General features: G+C 37.1%; 1 protein-coding gene across 2 annotated transcripts in view; it reads right to left on the reverse strand.

Annotated features, from left to right (window-relative positions):
• MYO3B (myosin IIIB) overlaps positions 1-21,469 on the reverse strand; it is a 189,723-nt gene that overhangs the window by 50,971 nt on the left and 117,283 nt on the right. For both annotated transcript variants that reach the window (XM_088168045.1, XM_088168044.1), the window contains 5 exons: positions 20,505-20,710; positions 11,055-11,166; positions 9,790-9,952; positions 9,013-9,093; positions 225-345 (listed from right to left, as the gene is read on the reverse strand). In XM_088168045.1, coding sequence (XP_088024171.1) covers positions 225-345; positions 9,013-9,093; positions 9,790-9,952; positions 11,055-11,166; positions 20,505-20,710 — 683 coding nt within the window. The remainder of the gene's footprint in view (positions 1-224; positions 346-9,012; positions 9,094-9,789; positions 9,953-11,054; positions 11,167-20,504; positions 20,711-21,469) is intronic.

Consider the following 21,469-nt stretch of genomic DNA (forward strand, 5'->3'; position numbering starts at 1 on the left):
AACAGGACAACAACCCAGAGCAAACAGCACCTTTCCACTAACTGGGGGATCACTAAGATGACCAAGCTGGAGGGAGAACTTGCTAACCTACAAATGGTCATCCTCAGAATATAGCAGATTTTCTAAGAGCTGGCTGAATCATGATGACAAACCTGCTTTTTTCAGATTTTATTGTGTGGGAAATCACATTTGTTAAAGAATAGATAGCATAGGATTCAACTTACCAGTCTTCTTCACAGCCAAAATCAGAAGTAGAGCAGCTGCTTGTAAGCTGAGGACCTGCTACACACTCAGTGCTGTATTTCAATCTTGTGTAGTTTTTACGAACAATATATCCCCTAAAAGCTAAAAAACATAGTTTTGAATCAGACAGATTCTGCAGAAACTGAAAATGGCTCTGCAGCACAGACCAGAATGTCCCCAACTTTTACTGAATTAGTGCACAAGGACACTTAGCACCCCGCAGGAGTGACTCCAATGTCTGCAGTACTGCCATCACTTGGAAATTCTATGGGGCCTTACACTCTCACTGTTGACCACTTGGCACAGTCCAGGCAAGGAAAACAGGCCTCAAAAAGAAAATGGCTCTAATTTAAACTGGGATCCAACTCAGAATGTATTAAAATAAAATCACTCCCAAAACAACTTCTTGAACCACAGCTTTCCCTTGAGTTAGTATTAATTTTACAGAATCAGAAGCTTTACTTTCTTTTATTGTGGGACATTGGGGTGAGAAGCCAGGGAGAGATATATTCAGTTAGTGTCTTCTCCTATTTTTTCAATTAACTGTAACTATAATAAAGCATTTAAAATACCTCTCATAAAAACAGGGAAAAATTTATAGGCATTAGAATTTATACCATTCCTAAAAAATGAAAAAAAGAGAAAAGGCACAAAAAATACTAAATTAATTAGAAAGCATACAATGGAGTGAAACGGTAAAGAAAATTACAATTAATAACATTTTGAGGATATCTACATCCTTAATTTCCATAGACTGTCTCTGGGTTTGAATACCATAATGATTTCTATAGATTTATCTTGAATTTTTTACACCTGTGAGCAATAATAAAGCTCCAGCACAAACCACAGAGTGATACATAATGCACTTAGGACAAAGGACTAAAAAGGTTGCAATATACATTTAAACTCATAGAATTTTAAATTTTATTTTTGTAGGGTTTATTTCAAGCATTATTTTAAGTAGAAATACCTAAGGAACAATAGGACTGAATAATGAAAAAGTAAATACAGTATCAGTGCCATTGTTTCAGTGTACAGCAAGCAGTTGCTGAATAAGGCTGAGGGCTGTGAGAAAAGAACTGTGTGCTCGTCCAGCAGGACTGATACAGTTTAAACTGTGAGACAATATATAAAAGTATAGTGGAACTAAGCTGAGGAGATATTATGATTTTTGAAAAAAAAATGTTTCCTGTCCAAGAAAAGCTTTTACACACACTAAACGCATAAAACGGAGTCATTCTGAAGACTAAATACCCAAAGGAGAAGAGCAGCCCTCTCACTGAGGTCCAGGGTTACATATTACAGACACAGAAATAAGGTCTAGGGCAACCTCATGTAGGATCAGGGTCATTGTACATTACCAAAGAAAACCAGGCGGGAGGATAAATTCTGAATAAACTGAGGAACAGAGAAATTGATCAGAAGATTAACAAGATTTCTCTGTATATCACACTTCTGATTTTTATGAAAGCACTGAGGTTTCTAGGATAAGAAGCAACAAAAATTGCCTTTTAGTGAGAGGTTATGAAAATAAACAACCATTCACTTTACAGAAGGCATGACAGAAGTTTGGCCTGCTGAGGTGTTGAACCAAATACAGAGCTCAGGTATCCTGAGGCTTGAGGAACTTTCCGCCCTTAATAATCAGACCAGGAAAGGCTGCCTACCTGACAGAGATGAGGCAAGCTCTCACTTGTCCCATGTGATCAGGCTTCCAACCCTTAACTATCCCCTACAGACCAGACAAGGATCCTACTCTGCTATCTGCAGCAGAGACAGCTGGCCAGCAGTCAGCTCTCTGCAGCTGAATTATGCTGAGTGCCAATCAGTCGATGAACTACTATAAAGAAGCACTGAAACAAATGAACTGATAAGATAAACTTCAGTTTTATCCTTAGTAGTTTCTTAGCTTTTAGTAATTCTTTGCACATATGTCTATAAAATCAACCCTGATACTTGCTCTGATTTTATATTTACATACTGTTTTTCTTTTTCTCAGAAACTGTTACTAATGTCAGTACAATCCTTTTGGTCTTTGCCTCATTCACTATGTAAAAATCTGCTCCATCTGATTTAATAAACATAGTTTTTGCCCTATTTTCTGTTCTCATAGATATTTTCAAAATCAACTCCCCTTCAACATAACCTTCCCACAACATGGTTTCTAACTTTCTTCCAAATTACCTTGAATCTGAAAGGTAAACGGCTGTATTTTTATTACTTTTGACTCCTGGAACAACTGATGTACAGGGTAAACAAACTTCTTTAAGTCTCTCAAAAGCTTCATCAAGCACTAGTAGGACTGCATCTTTTCAACATTTATTAACAGGATCTATAGCGTTTCAAAAAAATGCATATGCAGAGAATTCTACTGGGGGAGTCTGAGAGGCTGGGAAGCTGCTCCATCACAGCAATTTGCATTACTGACTGGTGCTGGTTTTGACACTAAGCACTTGGCTCAAAGAGTGTGAAATTAGCAGACTCATGTTGCTACTGCTCCATGAACAATCACTGCATCATTGAAGAAGAATGATTACCAGCTGTCACCTCATTTTCACCTTATTCAGTCTATATTCCAAACTTTCCAGCAACAGTAGCTTTAACCCTGATCTTTACATAGCCAAAGATGACAGGATCTGAAAAGTAACATAGGAACTGAACTTAATTTTAACACTTCTATTAGTAACTTGGTGTTAAATCCTTTATGTGCCACAAATTAGGACATGAATTTTTACTTCTTGTACTGATCATTTCTCACACAAAGGGAGTTTTCTGTCAGTTTTAGCACCTAGCAAACCAAGAATCTATTTACCTCAGGGAGTCTGAAATCTGATATCTTGCAGTTACAAACTTATAAGGTCTAAATACCAAGGCAATAGACGTTACACACAATATTGCTCAATTCCAGATAGGAAAAGTCCAGGCATTTTCCTTCTGATTCCCACAGGAAATATATGATTACAGAGCAAATTGTGTAGCACAGTGTAAAAAGATCAAAGCTAAACAATTACAGGTCTATGAGAGACCTATAAAGAAAGGAGATGAAGTACTTTTAAAACAGTAGAAGAATTAATTCTCAGTCATTAAAAAAATCATGTGAAGCGGACTTTTTCTACACATACAGGTTTTAATTCTGTAACATCACGTAAAATAGCAAACAACAGCAACTCAAAAGTGAAAGCTAAAGAGAAGGTAGTTGATTTGCTAGGAACAGCATATCAGTTTCTTAATTTGTCTAGTTAAAAGAGCATTCAGCAACCTAACTATCAGCATCTGAGATAAATTAGAGCCCATGAATCTGATTATTCATTCCATGCCAAATTAATTCTAATGAGCAGTAGAAGGCATAGAGTCACATCCTTTGGGTGCCATGAATACATCCCCTCTTTCACCCCTCTAGATAGATACTGGGTAATGCATGTTTAATAGCAGAAACAAACTCCTAAACTCTCCAGCAGAAGCATGATGAGAAGGAAGTTATAAATTCTCATTCTCATGTACAAGGAGTAACTATCAGTAACAAACAGTGACTATTAGCAGGACTCACTAAGTCTGTCATCATGTCTGGTGTCAGTGCTGCACATCAACACTTGGACATAGAGTTCACAGAATCACAAAATATGCTGAGTTGGAAGGGACCAACAAGGATCATCAAGTCCAGCTCCTGGCTCAGCACAGGACCATCCTCAACACTCGAACTGTGCAGGCTTGGTGCTATAACCACCATGTATCACAGTCTCTCATCTTGAGACTTGGTCAAATAAAAAAGTGAAGATGACTATGAAATTCTGGCAACATCAGCAAGGAAAAAGAAGACAGTTTATTGTACATTGTCCCTTCCTGATTTTAGCATGAAATCCAGTAAGAATAGTCTCCATTTTTTCTCCTCAAAATCAGGAGAAAAATCAGACATTTGAACATTGACAGAGCTTAGCTCAGAGATGGGGACAGAATATAAAGCCTCCATATGTTAAGCTATAAGGCCTTCTCACTTTTATAAAATGCTCCCTGCCTATGAGCATTAGGCCTGTCATGGTTACTAGAGACACACTAAACATGAAGAATTACCAGATGCCATAAGCTAGTACAGAATACAACGAGATGGGAGAGAAAAGTTAATCAGAGCTGTGCAGCCTGTACAAACTAGTCTAGTTTACTCAGACTGTGAAATTAAGATAATATGATCAATCAGTTCAGCTGCCATTAGAAGAAACATGTCTTCAATGTTTTTTACACTGACAATGTAGCTAAAAGAAAGAAAACTACCAATATAAAAAAAGTAAAATGGATCTGCTATTTAGGAGTAATTTTCAAGAAAATCCTTAAGAAAACTGTTTTAAATATATTTATCAAGTGCTTAGAAGTTTTTGGAACGTTTTACTCTTGTAATTCTTAGACCTATACAATGGTATTAGCTGAGTACATGTACACACACACACATACATAGTAATACAAATAGATGAATAAATATAGGAATAAATATGCAAAAAATACTTCCTTGTCTTCTACTGGAACAAACATTATATTTTTGCTGCTGAAAGTCCCAAAGGCAATGCTTTTATTAAAAGCTTACATTTATTATAAATGTAAACTAGTAATTTGCAGCTGTTCTCTGTCCCTCTTTTTTTATTATTATTAAAATTGAGTAAATTTTGCCAGAAGTACATATTAGAGATATGTGAGCAACACTGCATCAGCTGAAGTTACAGAAAGAAAGCAGTTTAGAAGGGGATCCTTCTTTCTGAGCATCCATCACTTTTTATTTAAGGAAGAAAGCCCAAATCTAGAGTTCTTGATAAAGAATTTTCTAATACAATATGACATATGGTGAGTGTGTGAGCACGTGTTGGAGGAGGAGATGGTGGCTCAGTGGATTAGTCATTTGCCTTTCACCTCTGGAAGCATAGTTAAACTCAGTTTTGACCAGAGCTGCACAGTATATTCCAGATGGCTAAAGTGGACCTAATTAAAATTAATTCAGTGATGTCACCTCAGATCTAAATGAATTGCATGCACCACTCATTTGGCATTTTGGCAATGTCAGTTCACAAATAAAATAACCAGATTAAAATCCTCCCTTAAGTCTTTCAGAACAAGTCACACCGCATGGAAATACATGCTATCATAACTAGAAAAAATACTTTCATAATTGTATTATCTGTTGCTCTAAATTCTAATTAATTCTAAATTCTAATTATTCTAAAATAAACATTTAATGAGACTTGCATGTGAGGTAAATCAATGAAGCAACATTTCAGTCAAATGATTCAGTGGATATACACTGATATAAACCAGCTGCGAATCTAGCAAAATAATTTCAAAAAATCCTTGACAATATATTTTTCCCTCTTATATCGAAGTGAATCGAAACACTGTCGGTTCCAATTACAAAGAAATACTCAGAAGTGCAAAGTATTGTCAACTTAAACAGTTAACACAAAATCATTCTTTGCAATTTGTTTCTGAGTTAAAAACTAACATTTTCTAATCTTTACAGTTCGAGAAAGTGCGACTGGAGGTAGGAGGAAAGACCTTGTGTACCCTGTGTACCATTTTAGCCATGAGTCTAATAACATCTGTGTATTCTGAGAACCTGAGATGTAGATATGCTGAAGTAGGATAGCTTTTTCTTCCCCATTTAATTTAAATTCACTAATATTTTGTTTCGTAGTGATGCTTTTCCCCCCATCTGAAATAATGACTTTTTTTCTTGTAGTATTATACACTCAGGAATTTTATCCTCATGTATATTGTGAGGGTTGTTTTTTTCCTAAGTTTGTTTTTTCTTCCAACATTTCATCAATGGATAGTGAACTGGTGGGCCCACAGAGATCTCCAGACCACCAGCTCATGTATTTGAAAGGCATCTGTTTATTTTTAAAATGCAAATGCAGACTACCTCAAAGACTGACTCGCAAGAAATGAACAATCTGAACAAGTCAAGAGGTTTCCAATCAGGAGCTGTGTTCCTCCTTTTTATCAGGCTATGATCACTTGCTGTCAAAACCACTTAAACAATATCCTGGAACCTGAATGAAGTCCCCCCACAATTAAAATGAGCAGGATAATCCTGCAAGAATTATTCAGGCAAATCATTTTTCACACAGTTTAAAGTAATGATAAGGTCATTTACAAAAGAAATCAGCGCCTTTGAAATGCTGACTTGTAGACAGAGGACTGCCTGGAGGAGGGCCATAGATAACAGTGAAGACTGGCCTCCTAACACTACCCTTGCAGTCTTTGGAACTGATTCTGATGAGGAGAAGGCCCAATAAGGTTAATACCCCTACTTTGATCTCTGTCAAAGCGTACCAGCAAGAATTAATTTACATTTCAGATGAAAAAGGTTGACAGCATGAAAAGGCATCTTGTTTCTGGTATGTGAATGTGCTGTAATAGATCGGGAATTCTGAAAGGAAGTTCTGAGGAAGCTAAAGGGATAAGCTGAGCGGCTGCTTTTATTGGGAAAGAGATGAAAGGAAAACAAATTTCAATATGCGCTGTTCTGTAGAAACATGTAAGCCAAATGCTTCCTAAATTCCAAGGCCTGCTTGAGCGGGGCAGGGGGGAGGGAAAGGAGAGGGAAGTACATACAGTTTAATTATATGGTTTCGCTAATGTGGATGACGAATGCAAACTATTTATCTCACTGCCTGAAATGTCTCTTTAAAACAAAATACAAAGGTGACTGTACTCCATTTTACTAGAAAGCTGCCTTGAACTATCCTCACACTCTAAGATGCACAAGGAAGTGAGAGATTTAGAGTACCTTTTGTCTCCATGTCACTAGACACTTGGACTGTGTAACGTTATGTAAACAACACAAAAACTGTCAGTGTGTTTTAAAACCTGGAAAATGGCCATGATTAGCAAGCATAAGCTTTGATTTGAAACACAGAATAATTAGCATGTCAAGAAGAGAAAACCTGCACACAAAATAGTTTCAAATAAGAAGTCCTAGATATAGGTTTCCAAAGGCAGACAGAAAAGCGTTGAGGATTATTATTTTTATTGTTATTATTATTCCCATTCTACTAGAGTACCAAAGACAGGCGGGGCAACCAGCCTAAGTGATACAAAGGTTCACTGTGTCACTCTTAACCCTGCAGTCCCTAATGTTTATTCGCCCAGGCTGATCACTGAAACAGTCAAGTGCCAGGTTACAAAGGAAAACACCCTGTGTGTTGGAGGGACGACTACTAACAACATTCCTCCAGCATTAGGTCCAGAGGGCTCAACAGTGTCCAAATTCACTCCCACTGCCTCTGCTCTGCCATGTTCAACACAGTGTCTAAAAGATGGCACGAAGCAACAGAGCTCTGAATCTCTCCCATGTTTGCTAACAGCAGAATACATCAGGATCTTTCTCTAAAGAGCTAAAAATCTGTCTGGATAAAACTCTAAGGCAGAATGTCCCCTGCAGTCTCCAAGTGATAATGCTACACGCAAGATTCCTATTGCACCTGAGGTAACTCTCACTTTAAGGAGCTGATAATAGTGAGACAGTCATGGGTTAACAGTTTCACTTTCAACAAAAGGCTGCTGTAATCTAAGTCCAGGTATGTATATACTTGTAAAAGTAGCAAATACTCCAGGAAATAATGGCAGGGGAGTGCTTTAAGATCTACTCTCTGTGCTATCATGAAAACAACTGGAAATGACAACACAAAGGAGAGGAAGAATGAGAGAGAGTACTTGTGCAATCCTTCAGTGCTTGTTGCTAAAACAACAAAAAAACCTTCAATTTAATAGAATATACTGCATTTAACCCTAGAGCTTCATAATTTTACGTAACAGTACATATGCAAAGCTATGAACTATTATTTGATCCTAATGATATTCTGTTCCTTTTGATAACTAGAATGATGTTCTGTTTTCTGCTGAAAGCCACAGTGACGCCTAAATTCAGAGTAGCACATTAGACAACACAAAAATGAATTAATTTACTGGAATAGTTGGAGAACAAGTAAAAGAATATTACAACAAGTACTTTTTATATTGATTTCAGACTGTAATATACAGAACAAGAGGTGACAAAGCTTAAGGAATTGTAGCACAGGAAGCTGATAGAAGTGGTATCTTGGTTTATCTGTGAATACATTAGCTACAATCATTTTTTATCAGTCACAGTCTTTGAACCTGGAGTTGGACAGAGAAGGTGTATTGCACTGCATCATATGGAGGCTGCTTCATATTGGCAGCATCCAAAAACACCGTTGAGTTCACAGCATTCACAGTGCTGGTTCTTAGATTTCTGTGCCATATGGTACTCTGCTCTCTACTAGAAACCTACACAGCCCTATGGGCCTGTTCCTCCCAATAATCTCTTTAAAGTTTATTCAAATTCATATTGATATGGCTGCATAGGAGTCTGGCAGATTGTCAAAAGATTGGTCAAAGCTGGCAAACCCAGCAAGCAGTCAAAACAAAAACCTGGCAACCTGCCAAGATCAGCACTCCAAACAAAGACAGAGAAATGCATGTCTAGAGTCTCCCATCCATACTTTTAGCCAAGAATTAACTCAACAGCTTTTAATTACTATATTTTGCTTTCAGAGAAGTACTTATAAAAGGTCCAAAGTGCCTGATACCTATCACTGATGTCATTTGACACTGAAGCAAAAATAATCAGAATTAATGTTTTTGATAGCTTTTGTTTGGACTTTACTTTTTTTGGGGGGGGGGGGGGGGCGGGACTATAAACACTGACACACACAAAATCACCCACAGAAAAATAGGTGTTGGCAATTGAAATACTGTTTTAATTACCTGCCTGAATGTGTATAGCAGCATCAGTTCTTCTGTTCCTTATTTCCTTGTACTTCCTGCGAGCTTCATATCCTCTCCAGGCTAAAAATACAAAACCATGTGCTGGAAATTACATTTATTTAAGGAAGTGCTACAGAGCCTACAGGGTCAGAGATGTGCTGAAACTTTCATTTCTCCTGCCATGACTACTTCAGCCCCCACCCCCAATAGCTCTTCCCCACCCACCCACATGTTGAACTCTGGGTTCATGACTGCAGTATTCACATCCTCACAACTTCAAACACCACTTCACTCATTCAAATTTTAATTGTCGCCATGTGCTCACTGATGTCCTAACCTAAAAGACAAAGGCGCATCATCATTCTTGCTCACACAGTTCCCCAAATGACTACAAGGAAATCTGCTAAATTACTGATAATCAGTCGCTCAGGCCCATCTTTTGATCTACGTCTGGAATTCTGGTATATGGGCAGGGACACGTGCTACTGCATTTCAATTATGCACTGCATGTTATTATAAACATACCTAATAATATTTTCATTTTGTGCACAGGAATCACAATCAAAATACTAAAATATTTACATAAAGACATTATGAAATGCTAAGATGACACTTTAGAAGTAAATCAGCAATATCTGCATCAATAAGCTAGAGAGAAAACACGTCCAGTCACTTAGATTTCATAATAAAACTGCAATTAATAAATTAACAATGTACATACAATTTAATTGATTGAAATAAAAAGATACTCAGTAAATAGGGAATATGAACATTTACCTGACTGTATAGTAATAGCACTATTTTCTCTTTTATCTTTGACTTTCTTGTACCTTCTTGCTCCAAGCCATCCCTTGATATAGGCTTGCATGACCACCACCCTCCCTATAACTTCTCGCAGGAACAAATTTAACTGCTCTATATGGTAATACTTTAGAAAAACCTGTAATGGAACAACAACAACAACAAAATCAATACTGCAATCAGTATTATAACCTCTTGTATTCTGCCTTTTCATTAGTCCTCCAGCAGCCTATTCAAGGGTGTCATTGCTGAGAAAACTAGAAAAATACTGATTGTACATATCATAGCAATCTTGTGAATCAATTATTTGCTCTTTGTACTTGTGGAACTTCCTTATTCCACTGATTATAATCACCCCATTGCTAACCCTGAGATTAAGTTAGCTGCTCTTAGATGCTCCTCTTAGTTGCTTAGAGCATGGTGCTAATAACACCAAGGTTGGGGTTCAATCCCTGTATGGATCATTCACTTAGGAGCTGGACTTGATGATCCTTATGGGTCCCTTCCAACTCACAATATTCTGTGATCCTGTGAAAATAATTCCCACATTTATCCCCTTTACAAAGTAAATTGGACAGTGAGATCTTTTCAGGCATGAACAATTTTGAAAGATGACCGTTCTTGTCAGTGGAAACACAAATCCTGGGTTGAATTTGGTTTTAGAAAATGTTGTCTAAAAGTATTCTCCCTTAGGAGGTAAATCCTATGGGTGCTTACATACATTTTATCTGGGTCTTGGGCAAGAAAATTCTCTCAGTTTTTATCTTATGTAATGTAAACCAACTCTGAGTCCTGTGTAACATCCTTTCAAAATAAGTTATTCACTCCATTTTAAACTATCAATAGAGGCTTTTGGCAGAGCAAGAAGGAGCTTACCTGAAACTCCATGAATGGATAATGGTACCAACCAGGCTCACAGGATGGGTCAAACTGTGATGTTTCAGTCATGTCATTATTAAGAACATGGGAAACTTCAGGAAGTCACTACAACAGCAGGCACTGACAGAGGTATTGTCCTTATCAAGGCAGCCATGTGCTGAATGCACTTTGGGGAGCTACCCAATGCACCCTTCCTCTTGCAGCACTAACTCAGCTGGCTTGGGAGGGCACTTCCATAACCTGGGAAGCTAATTGGAGCAAATGCCTTCCTCTTTTGTTCATTCATGCAGTACTTTTTGAACCTCTATTAGACATAATTTGTAAAAGTATACTATCCTTGAGCAAATGTTAATATCCTCTACCTTGGTTTTCCCAAGAATCCAGTTGTCTAGTTTAGATTTCTCCAAAATGGCAAGACAGTTTTCTCTGCTACCAAGGGGAGTCTCATGTGCCTTGAATGCAAGGTAGTAATACCTGCAAAGTGACAAAGAAAGAATTGAATTGACAATCAGTATGTACTTCCAATGTTTAGCTCTGAGCTTTATCTCTAGAATTAATAGATCTAATTCTTCCTTATACTCAGTTGTCTTCATAAATCATGACACAGCTGTCATGAATAGATATTTGAACATATAAGTGATTAGGATAAACAATTAATTTGAATGATTATGGTTAATTTCAGGAGTCTGGAGCAGACCCATACTAAACACTATTGCCTTTTTTTTGTCCATGTTGCCTTGCAAAGAACAGCTTCTAACAATTATGTGAAATAACATACAGCTAATGAAAAAGGGATGCAAACCTGTTTGAACTGAATTAAGAACCAATCCCTTCCTACCTATAAAGCCATTATGTATTAATGAAGACTGATTTTATAGTATTTAAGTAAACCTACTTGCAAATAATTATGTTAAGTAACAGCAAGAACATGTGCCAGTTAGTTAACAAATTTAAGGTTATTTTAGCACATGTACACTGTTAGATGGTAGCAACTGCCACCTCAGCTTTCATCTATTAACTGCCATGCATTGTCTTGGTATTAAGTTTTACTTCTAAAGGTGCTACGCTATTTACATTGTGATTGAGAGGAACTGGCAGGTTGAGCAAACCATTCTACTAATTATTAGCATGGGGAAGAGCCACAGATGTTCTTTAAAACATGAAGAGAAGAAAGTGATCACTGAATCTCAAAGACAGATTCCTCTGTAGCCACACAGAGCCAAGAAAATATCCCACCTTATACTGAAGAAAACATGGAGAAGCAATTAGAAAATTTAGAATTCTGCAAGACTTTATTTTTTTTTAAATCAGAAGAGTACGATTTTCAAATATTAGTTACAGTAAATCTCTAGATATTAGCTTCAGTTGTAACAAAAAAAAAAAAGGTCAATTAAGATCAAACAGGAACAAAATGACATCTGAAGTACTGGAGTAAGCTCTGGACCAGAGACACAGATATTCACCAACTGGAGACATTGCTGACTCTGAATAATGATAGGAGATTATGTATTACTGAGTTATTTTTAATGCAGTGACTTTCTCAACAATGTGATATTGCAAATTCTTTAGCCAAGTCTTTCAAAATATCAATTCATGCTTTTTAGTAGGCTTGGAGAAACATAGTGTATTTAAAAGAAAAAAGTACATTTCCTCCACTTTATTACTGAAGTTAATGATGTCAGTTTTTACAAAACAAATGCACTGAGTTGCACTAATAAAACTCAGATTTAAAATATATATATCACAAATAATTTTTTGGCAGCATACAATTTCAACAGATAGCTGACAGATACATGATGGAAGTTACACTCAGTAAATTGCTGTGTGCTTCAAAAGCCAGTTCAGAGAGCCATGTGAGTTACTATATATGGGGGCGGGGGTGAGAAGGGAGGGAAGAAAACAGGCAGGAAGGCAGGCAGGCAGGCAGGAAGGAAGGAAGGAAGGAAGGAAGGAAGGAAGGAAGGAAGGAAGGAAGGAAGGAAGGAAGGAATCCATGAGTGACACTGGTTGTTCACATATCTTTTAAGATATGTTATTGATGGGAATTTTAAAACCACGGAACAGTTTTAAGATAGAACTGATGCAATAAAATATTCAAGGGGAATCTCATAATTTTTTAATCTTATCATTGGCATTCCACTTAGTGAAAAGTTGACTTGTGACAAATATCTGAGTAAAAAGTATTTTTGAACTGTGTTATTTACCTGCCTGACTGCACCATTTTGTTTATGACAAACTTCATTATCTGTCAAAGCTTGTACCCTCTCCAATAATTCTCTTTAATGACCTAGAATGTATTTGCTTTTGTGCTCTGAAAAAACCCGTAAATAAAATAATGATTATTTTTCTTATAAAATCCTGTTTTAGCAAATGTTTTTATAAATTTAAATTTATCTATAGTCTAAGAAAGCACGCTATTCAGAATGACAAGAACTTTACAAACCATGGGAGTAACTATATGGGAATAACTACAGTTTCTGTATATAAACATGCTGCCTCCCAATATTTATTAAAAACTTCCTCTAAATGGTGATTTTCCAAACATTTCGATTGATCTAACCACTGTACAGAAGACACCTGTACTTGGTTAAACTTACTGTTGTTGTCCAGTTATGTCACTGAATCACAGAATATTCTGAGTTGGAAGGCACCCACAAGGATCATGAATTCCAACTCTTGGCGTTGCACAGGACATCCCCAAGAGTCACACCATGTGCCTAAAAGCACTGGCAAATCCTTCTTGAACTATGTCAGGTTGGTGCTGTGACCACTTCCATGGGGAGCCTATTCCAGGGCCCAGCCACCCTCTGGGTGAAGAACTGATTCCTAAGCCTCCCCTGGCACAACTTCAGGCCATTCCCTTATCAAAAGTAAGGCAGAAATTACTGTACTTATCAGAAATAAGGACTATCAATATAAGACTGGCTATTTATTTTTAATTATTTCTCCTCCAGAACTCCTTTTGTAATGTGCATTCTGCACCATAAAGCATCTCTAGATTTTGTTTCAAAGCTCAAATCCATGTGTTTTGTGGGTGTTTTTAAGTAAGCACTTAGATTTAGTGCCTATTTTCATGACTGAATCACATAACTACAGACACCCCAGCAGTTTAACATGATGTGCTCAGGATAATTGTTTGGCAGCACAGCATGTGCCACACAGGGTCATCCAATTGTTTAATCTGATTTAAAATCTTTGTACAGCAGTGGACCCTATGGAAAATTTCAGAGGTAGGTAAAATGTTTCACCCTTATGTACCTGGCGAAAGCATGCAAGTATTGTATGTGCTGAAATGGAAGAGAATATGCATGAGAAAAAGCTTGGGGGTATATACAACAGTTAATTTTGATTTACTGGTCTAATTTCATCTCTGTCATACTTATGTAAATCTACTGTGCAGAGATCACAGAGTGGCCTCTACTTGCAGTGTATCACCAAGAAACAAGAAACTTATTTTCTGAAAATTAGGGCTAGAAATCACATTTGCTTTCAAATGAGATGAAAATTTCACAAGTCTACCTTTTTATTTCCATATTTGCACTTGTTATTTCAGCATGAAATATGATAGTCAGGAATATTTCAGTGTTCTTCTACATGAAACCAATACTTTTATTGTAATTTAAAAAAATATAATTTATGGTGCTCCATGTGCTCTTTCATAAACATGCACATATTTGTACAAAAATATATTCTTCTCCTGGGTTATACATCCTGCTTGAAAATTTCCTATACGTGGCACACACTCATCTACGTGTTTCCTAAATGTACTTGACTAATCATATTCCCAGCAGCAGTAAGACTAAATAAGAGGAAAGTAATTTCCCCTAATTTCTCAAACCTGATGAAACTCTGGAATTCTGCATTTCTTGACTAGTGGTTTTTACTCTGAAATACATACTGTTCTTCATGGATGTGAATATTATTTCAGAAAAAACTTACATTAAAATGTGATTAACTGTACTTACCAGTCATTAGAAATAAACCAACATTTTTTTAAAGTTGAATTTAACCTCAGAATGCAAAGCTAGGATGTGCAGAAATAAGGTTAAATGCTGAAGACATCCACGTATGCTGATATGGAAAACTTCAGAAAAATGCTGTGCATTAACTATCTGTTTAGGGACCAGGCATTTTAGTGTTGGTGGCTTCAGATTAAATAAACTGATTGTAAACAAGTGGTTCAGCTTCCCACCCCTCCCTAAAGGCTAAACTGTGGAACTGTTCCATAAAATGCATTTAAACAGCACCATTAACTACTATACCAGTGTCTCTTACTGAAGTTCCCTTCACATTCCAGACTTAAAGGCTGCATCAATTCTACATAATTAACTCAAAACTGTAATGATTAACCCTTTTTCTTTTTAAAACACATCTTTGTACTAAAATGTAATGGCCTGAGATGGATAATGATATGTGAAAAGCATGAGGTGCAAAATCCCTTTCTAGCCAGACCACAAGCAACAGCAGGAAGATTCTAACATCACAAAATCACTTCTCAGCCCTGGAACCAGAAACTTTAAAAAAATTGCATTTTTTTTTCCGAACTAAAAGAGCTGTAAAATAACTTCCAAACATTTATAACTTGCATTGGTTGTATCTCACCTCTTTTAGAAACCTTCAGATCTGAATTCACAAAAATAATTACATTTGACTCTAAAATAAGAATATAAATTAAAAAATAAATAAAAAATATACATCTAAGATACTCTAGAAATTCAGTAACAGATACCTAGCACTTATGCTGTAAATTATCAGTCAAATACAGACTCACAGAAGTATTCTCAGAAAAGCATAATTTGTTTCAATGTGCATATACTATTCATAAGTAGTTAGCAGACTTTCCACTCCTAATGTTTTCCTATCATCTCCATCCTGCAACCATTTACCAGTGTTCTGTGAATAGGAAATGTCTAGAAAGTGTATATGGAAGGTACAGTAGTTCACCATATTAAAAGTGTATGGGAACGTTCTATAAATCTGGTGAAATCTTAAAGCCACTGAAACAAAAAAATTATTTCCATGAATATTAGTAAAATCAAGGTATCGGGCATATAAATTCTGTTTACAAAAATCACTTCTGAACTTTGATATAGTTCAGGTTTACTGTAAGAAGTAGGCTTGCATTAAAAATGCATAATTAAAAAGAAAGCATTCTTTCTCTGTAGCAAATCTGTTGACTTCTAACTTAATCCAGTGCTTCCCTGATTTTGTGCAATAAGCAAATGTATCACCACTGAATTTTTTGGTGTTAGAAGAAAGCACTTACTAAGGTTGTTTATTTTACAGGATTTTGTAATGTTTGACCAGTTTTTATTCCTAGCTCTACTTCATGCAAAATGCAACTTATTATGGCCAATGAGGCTTTATGTGGTCATGAGAAACATAACACTGGTGGTTTAGAAACTGTGTATACCATGTGTAGTAACAGTGACCTTATGCAAATTTGTCCTGAGAGATTGAAAAAGCAGAACCAGCCTCAGTGGGATCACTGTTACAGTAATAGCACTGGTATTGCCATGAGTGTAACATCATCTGACTACTGTGGAATTTGTAATGCTTATAGTAAAAGTTTATCCCGCATCTTACCGCTGTACAAAAAACTTTAATGCCTAACATAAACAGGCAGGGAAGAAAAAAAGACAATCCTTAAATGAAACTCGTGGAAAAGTCCTCAACACATTCCTATGAGCTGATGAGGCATTACAAATATGACAGCATTTACCTACCTAGGCCTACCAAGTGCCTTATCTTTCAACCCACTGCACAGTATATGACACATGCAAGAGGATGCAGCTGGGGGATAAGTGGTGAGGACACACCTCCACAGCACATCATGTCATGTGAAGCTCCAGGGGCACTCAGCAAGGAGTGTTCCATCCAGTGGGACCTTCAGTGCAGGGCCCCACGAGAAAGGACAACTCCCTTAAACTCTTGTGCAGTGCACAATCACATGACCCCACATGTCAGGTACACCTGGTGACTGATCAAGTTAATAACCTGTACCTAAAATCTGAGACTCCAGCCTGAAAGACAGGAATTTTGTGTTGTGTGTTGCTTCATAACAAACATAAGACAGATGCATGATGTCACCGGGTGCAACACAGGGCCAAGGGAGATAAAGTGCCTAAGACTTGACAAGGGATACAGTGTTTACAGGGACTGCAGATTACATTTTCCCACTTTAAGTAAAAGAATATGTATATTTATATACATAAAACAGATGGTAATATACTTGGCTGAAGAAACATTGTGTGAATGAGTTACAATTAAGCCCTTTCCTTGCCATCTGTTTTTTAACCCAATAAACTACATCCAGGTTTGCAAATAACCTGTCTACATGAAAACAGAAGACAGTAAAGAGTAACATTAGACAGAGCTTTATCTTTTGTTTACCTCCCACCTGATAAACTCTGAATGGGTCTGTTCCCTGCCTTTGATTGTTTTGTCCTCATATTTCCTGCTAAGAGTTTACAAAACAGTATTATTGAACAGGCAGATAAGAAGCACACCTATTTGTTTAATAACATCAAGGGAGAAAAAATGCTGGCTCATCCATTTTGTTGTTCAGTTGCTCAAAAGGATCAAAATACCAATTAACTTGCTGGCTTAAAAAAATCTTTGATATCCTTACATTTACTGACATTTTGAAACTCTTCTTCATACTTGCTTAATGTCTTTTTGATTATGAACAAAGAAGTGCCAATCTGTTTAGCATTTGACCTGTTTTCTCAAACATTTTCATGTATTCAACTACTTAGTTCCTAAAAACACTTGACTAGTCATAGCTGTAAGTTGAAGAAAAATGTTTCTTGTTCCACTGATAGCTTTATAAAGTATTGTTTGATTTTATTTGCAAGAGCAAAAGAGAATAGAATTTGTTTTAAAATAAAGCATGAGCTGAACAAAGGAGCAAGAATGTCTCCTCTCCCTCCCCAACTTACATTCTGAACTCAGAAGTCATCTTTGCTGTTGTGGAAATTGCTAAATCTACCCCCCCTTCCCTTTTCCTGCTGACTTTCTTTCCTTAACAAATTGCATCAAGTTTGACTAAAAACTTGGAGAGTAATTGACAAGATGTTAACTACAACTTGCTCTTATCTGCAGGAATGGAAAGCTACAGTCAATGGTGGTTTTATTACCATTAGTTTTCAAGGTTGTACTCAAATTCAGCTCATTTTTATATGAAGAGGATCTTTTGATAAGAGAAGGCTTAATTTCCTCTCAATTTACACTAATTTCTGTGGAGTTATTCTTAGTTCACTTACATGTAAATTGAATAAAAGTTGAGGTTAATAATTCTGCTTTCAGCTGCTTCAGGATATTGCAAAGATATACTAATAATCACAAAAATGAATCTGTTAAAAGTGCTCTAGAATGGTGCGACCTTACTAGATAAGTCATATAACACAAAAAAAATGTTGGTAAAGATCATGTCTGAAAATTAAATTGTCTTGATGAACAAATAAACACATTAGTTATCCTTCCTGGGATATATAATCTGTAATCTTTTCGTATTACATATTCATTTGGTGTACTAATATAAGTCAGGAAAATCAGTAATTTTTCAGAATGAATGATTAAGCTCTAGTTTATCATTCAAGATATCTGAATGCATGGACTGCAGATTTCCAAGCCCAAGTGACTGGTTTACAAGTGTAAATCTACACCATCTCTGGATTTTAGAAAGGACTGTAAAATAATTTTCCCTTTAGCATCGTATCACAGAATCACAGAATATACTGAGTTGGAAGGGACCCACAAGAATCATTAAGTCCAGCTCCTGGCCCACCAGAGAACCATCCTCAAGAGTCACAGCATGTGCCTGAGAGCATTGTCCAAGTGCTTCTTGAACTCTGTCAGGCTTGGTGTTGTGACCACTTCCACGGGGAGCCTGTTTCAGTGCCTGACCACACTTGGAGTGAAGAACCTTTTCCTGATATCCAATCTCAACTTCCCCTGACAAAGCCTTAGGCCATTCCCTTGGGTCCTGTCACTGGTCACCAGAGAGAAGAGATCAGTGCTGCCCCTCTTCTTCTCTTCACAGGAAGTTGTGACTGTACTGAGGTCTCTCCTCAGTCTCCTCCAGGCTGAAAGACCAAGCGACCTCAGCTGCTCCTCACACGGCTCCCCTTCAAGGCACTCCACCATCTTTGTTGTGCTTCTTTGGACATTTCTCTAGTTTTAATGCCTTATATTGTGGTGGCCAAAACTGCACGTAATATTCAAGATCAGGCTGCCCCAGAGCAGAGCAGAGTGGGACAATCTCTCCCTTGCCTGGCTGGCGATGCTGTGCCTGATGTCCCCAGGTCACAGCTGACCCTCCTGGCTGCCAGGGCACTGCTGACTCACATTCAACTCGCCAGTGACCAGGTGACCAGAACCCCCAGGTTCCTCTCTGTGGCACTGCTCTCCAGCACCTCATTCCCCAGTCTGTCCATACATCCAGGCTTGCCCAATTCCAGGTGCAGAACCTGGCACTTTCCCTTGCTGAACTTTATACATTTGGTGTTGCCCAGCCCTCTGATTTGTCAGTGTCTCTCTGCAGGGCCATCCTGCCTTTGAGGGAGTCAGCAGCTTTTCCCAGTTTTGCATCATCTGTGAACTTGCTTAGTATCCCTTCCAGTCCTGTATCAAAGCCATTTATGAGGATGTTGAGGAGCACACAGCTGAGGATGGAATCCTGTGGAACCCCATGCATGACTGGACACCAGTCTGATGTCACCCCATTCACTATAATCCTTTTGTGCCCAAACTGTGAGCCAGATGCTCACCCATTGACGTGTTTATCCAGCTGTATGCTGGACATTTTGTCCTGAAGGATCTTGTGAGAGATAGTATCAACAGCTTCACTGAAATCCAAAAATATTACATCAATTGACTTCCCCTGACCAGCTAGGTGGGTTACTGTGTCATAAAAGGAATTCAGGTTTGATAAGCAAGACTTTCTTTTCATGAAGCTGTGCTGGCTGTGACCAATGATTGCATTGTCTTTCAGGTGTTTTTCAATACCTCCCAGAATATCTTCTTCATAACTTTATCAGGCACTGAAGTGAGACTAATGACTTGCTTACAGTAGATTTATTAATTCTATATTGTCTGGATAAGCAACCTCCAGTTTGAAAAATATCACACCATGGTTGATTTAGCCATTCACTACTTATTCCTACTATTGCCTAAATGGTAGTGCTACTACTCATTGTTGAATTACCAATCCTACACACTGAAAACCAGTAAATACTACACACACCCACATTTAGAATACAGAGGAAACCGTAATTATCATGTAGCCATATTGACATCATAAAGACAATAGCATTTCCTGAATAAAAGTTATGACTTTTTGAGATTGAGAATATGCATTAAAGCCAGTAATAGCAACCATGAGAAGGGCTAGAGCGAACAGAGATACGATTATATTTCATGATATCTCTAAGATAAATGACTCTGCAAAGCTAAATCTGAAGCTTGTATATCAGTTCATTCTTTAATGTGTACATTCTTCACATGATGGCTGAAGGTCACTAACCTTCCCAAATCCTTAAATTATCTGAGGAGAACCCATAATTTCCACTTGTTGCCTCTACAGAGGGAACCACGGGAACAGGCTTGCTACTTGTGTTCACTGCAGCTTCCATACTGTTCTCCATTAGAGATCAGATATCTCTTGTAGTCTTTATCTCTGAAAGCCCCTGTTCTCATTAGAGATTCAGACCACACACCTATGAACATCTGCAGAATCTTCTGTACTTAAACACAGAATATATTTTACTGAATAGAATATTAGAAAAACAGCCCTATTATACAAGTTTTACCTTTTTACAAACTCTTCAAAGAGGATGCGATGAGAATACCCTTTTTGACGTATTTTGACAGTTTCCAGAATTCCAGTGTATCGTAGCTGCAGCAGAACTCTCTCATGAGAAAACATCAGTGCTTCTCGATCATCATTAGGTTTAATGCAGCGGATAAAATGAGGCTGTCCAACAACCATTTTGGATAAAAGATCCATGAGGGAATACTAGTGAGGAAAATAAAGAAGATGCACATACTTGATAAAAAACTGCAACAGAACTACTTAAGCAGGAGATTCATATTTGCTTGATTATATTTTAATCTGTAATAGTTATTTCCATTGCCTCTTTATTATTTTTTAAGATTTCAGCTGAAACATGGAACTTATTAGAAATTTTCAGTTGTAAAAAAAATTTAAATATTCTGAATCTAATTTCTTACTTCTTACATCTTTCTCTTCTCCTTATATCACATTTCCATAGTTGAAGAATGTCCATTAAAAAAATTAAACTGAAAATTGTCCTAACTATAATTCTACTATATTTGACTGATCAAATATCTCTAACAGAAACACAAGCTTTACCATGAAACAATCACGGAAATTGACAGCAAATCATGGGCAAAAGGGTTGCAAGAAATCATCAGTCAGTGCTCTGTCCACAGAGAACACCAGATATATCTTTAACATTTCAGGTACATCTCTGTTACACTAATTTTTCAGAATCACTGAGAATATAAACTGCACAGTCTCCCTAGAAATCTGTTGAACTGCTGTATTATCACAACTATTCATAAAGTTCTTAGCATCTAACATAAATCTTGCCACTGAAATGTAGGTCCATTACTTCTTTTCCTATCCACCCTAGACACACAAAATAATTTACTCCATTTCATTTTAAACTAAAATGAAAAACATTTGATCAGATCATACACATCTTTTTTTTCCATTGACTCCTCTGAATACTGATACTCCCGCTCCGTACTC

The sequence above is a fragment of the Sturnus vulgaris genome, chromosome 7 (genome assembly GCF_052056855.1).
Source record: "Sturnus vulgaris isolate bStuVul1 chromosome 7, bStuVul1.hap1, whole genome shotgun sequence".
Lineage (NCBI taxonomy): Eukaryota > Metazoa > Chordata > Aves > Passeriformes > Sturnidae > Sturnus > Sturnus vulgaris.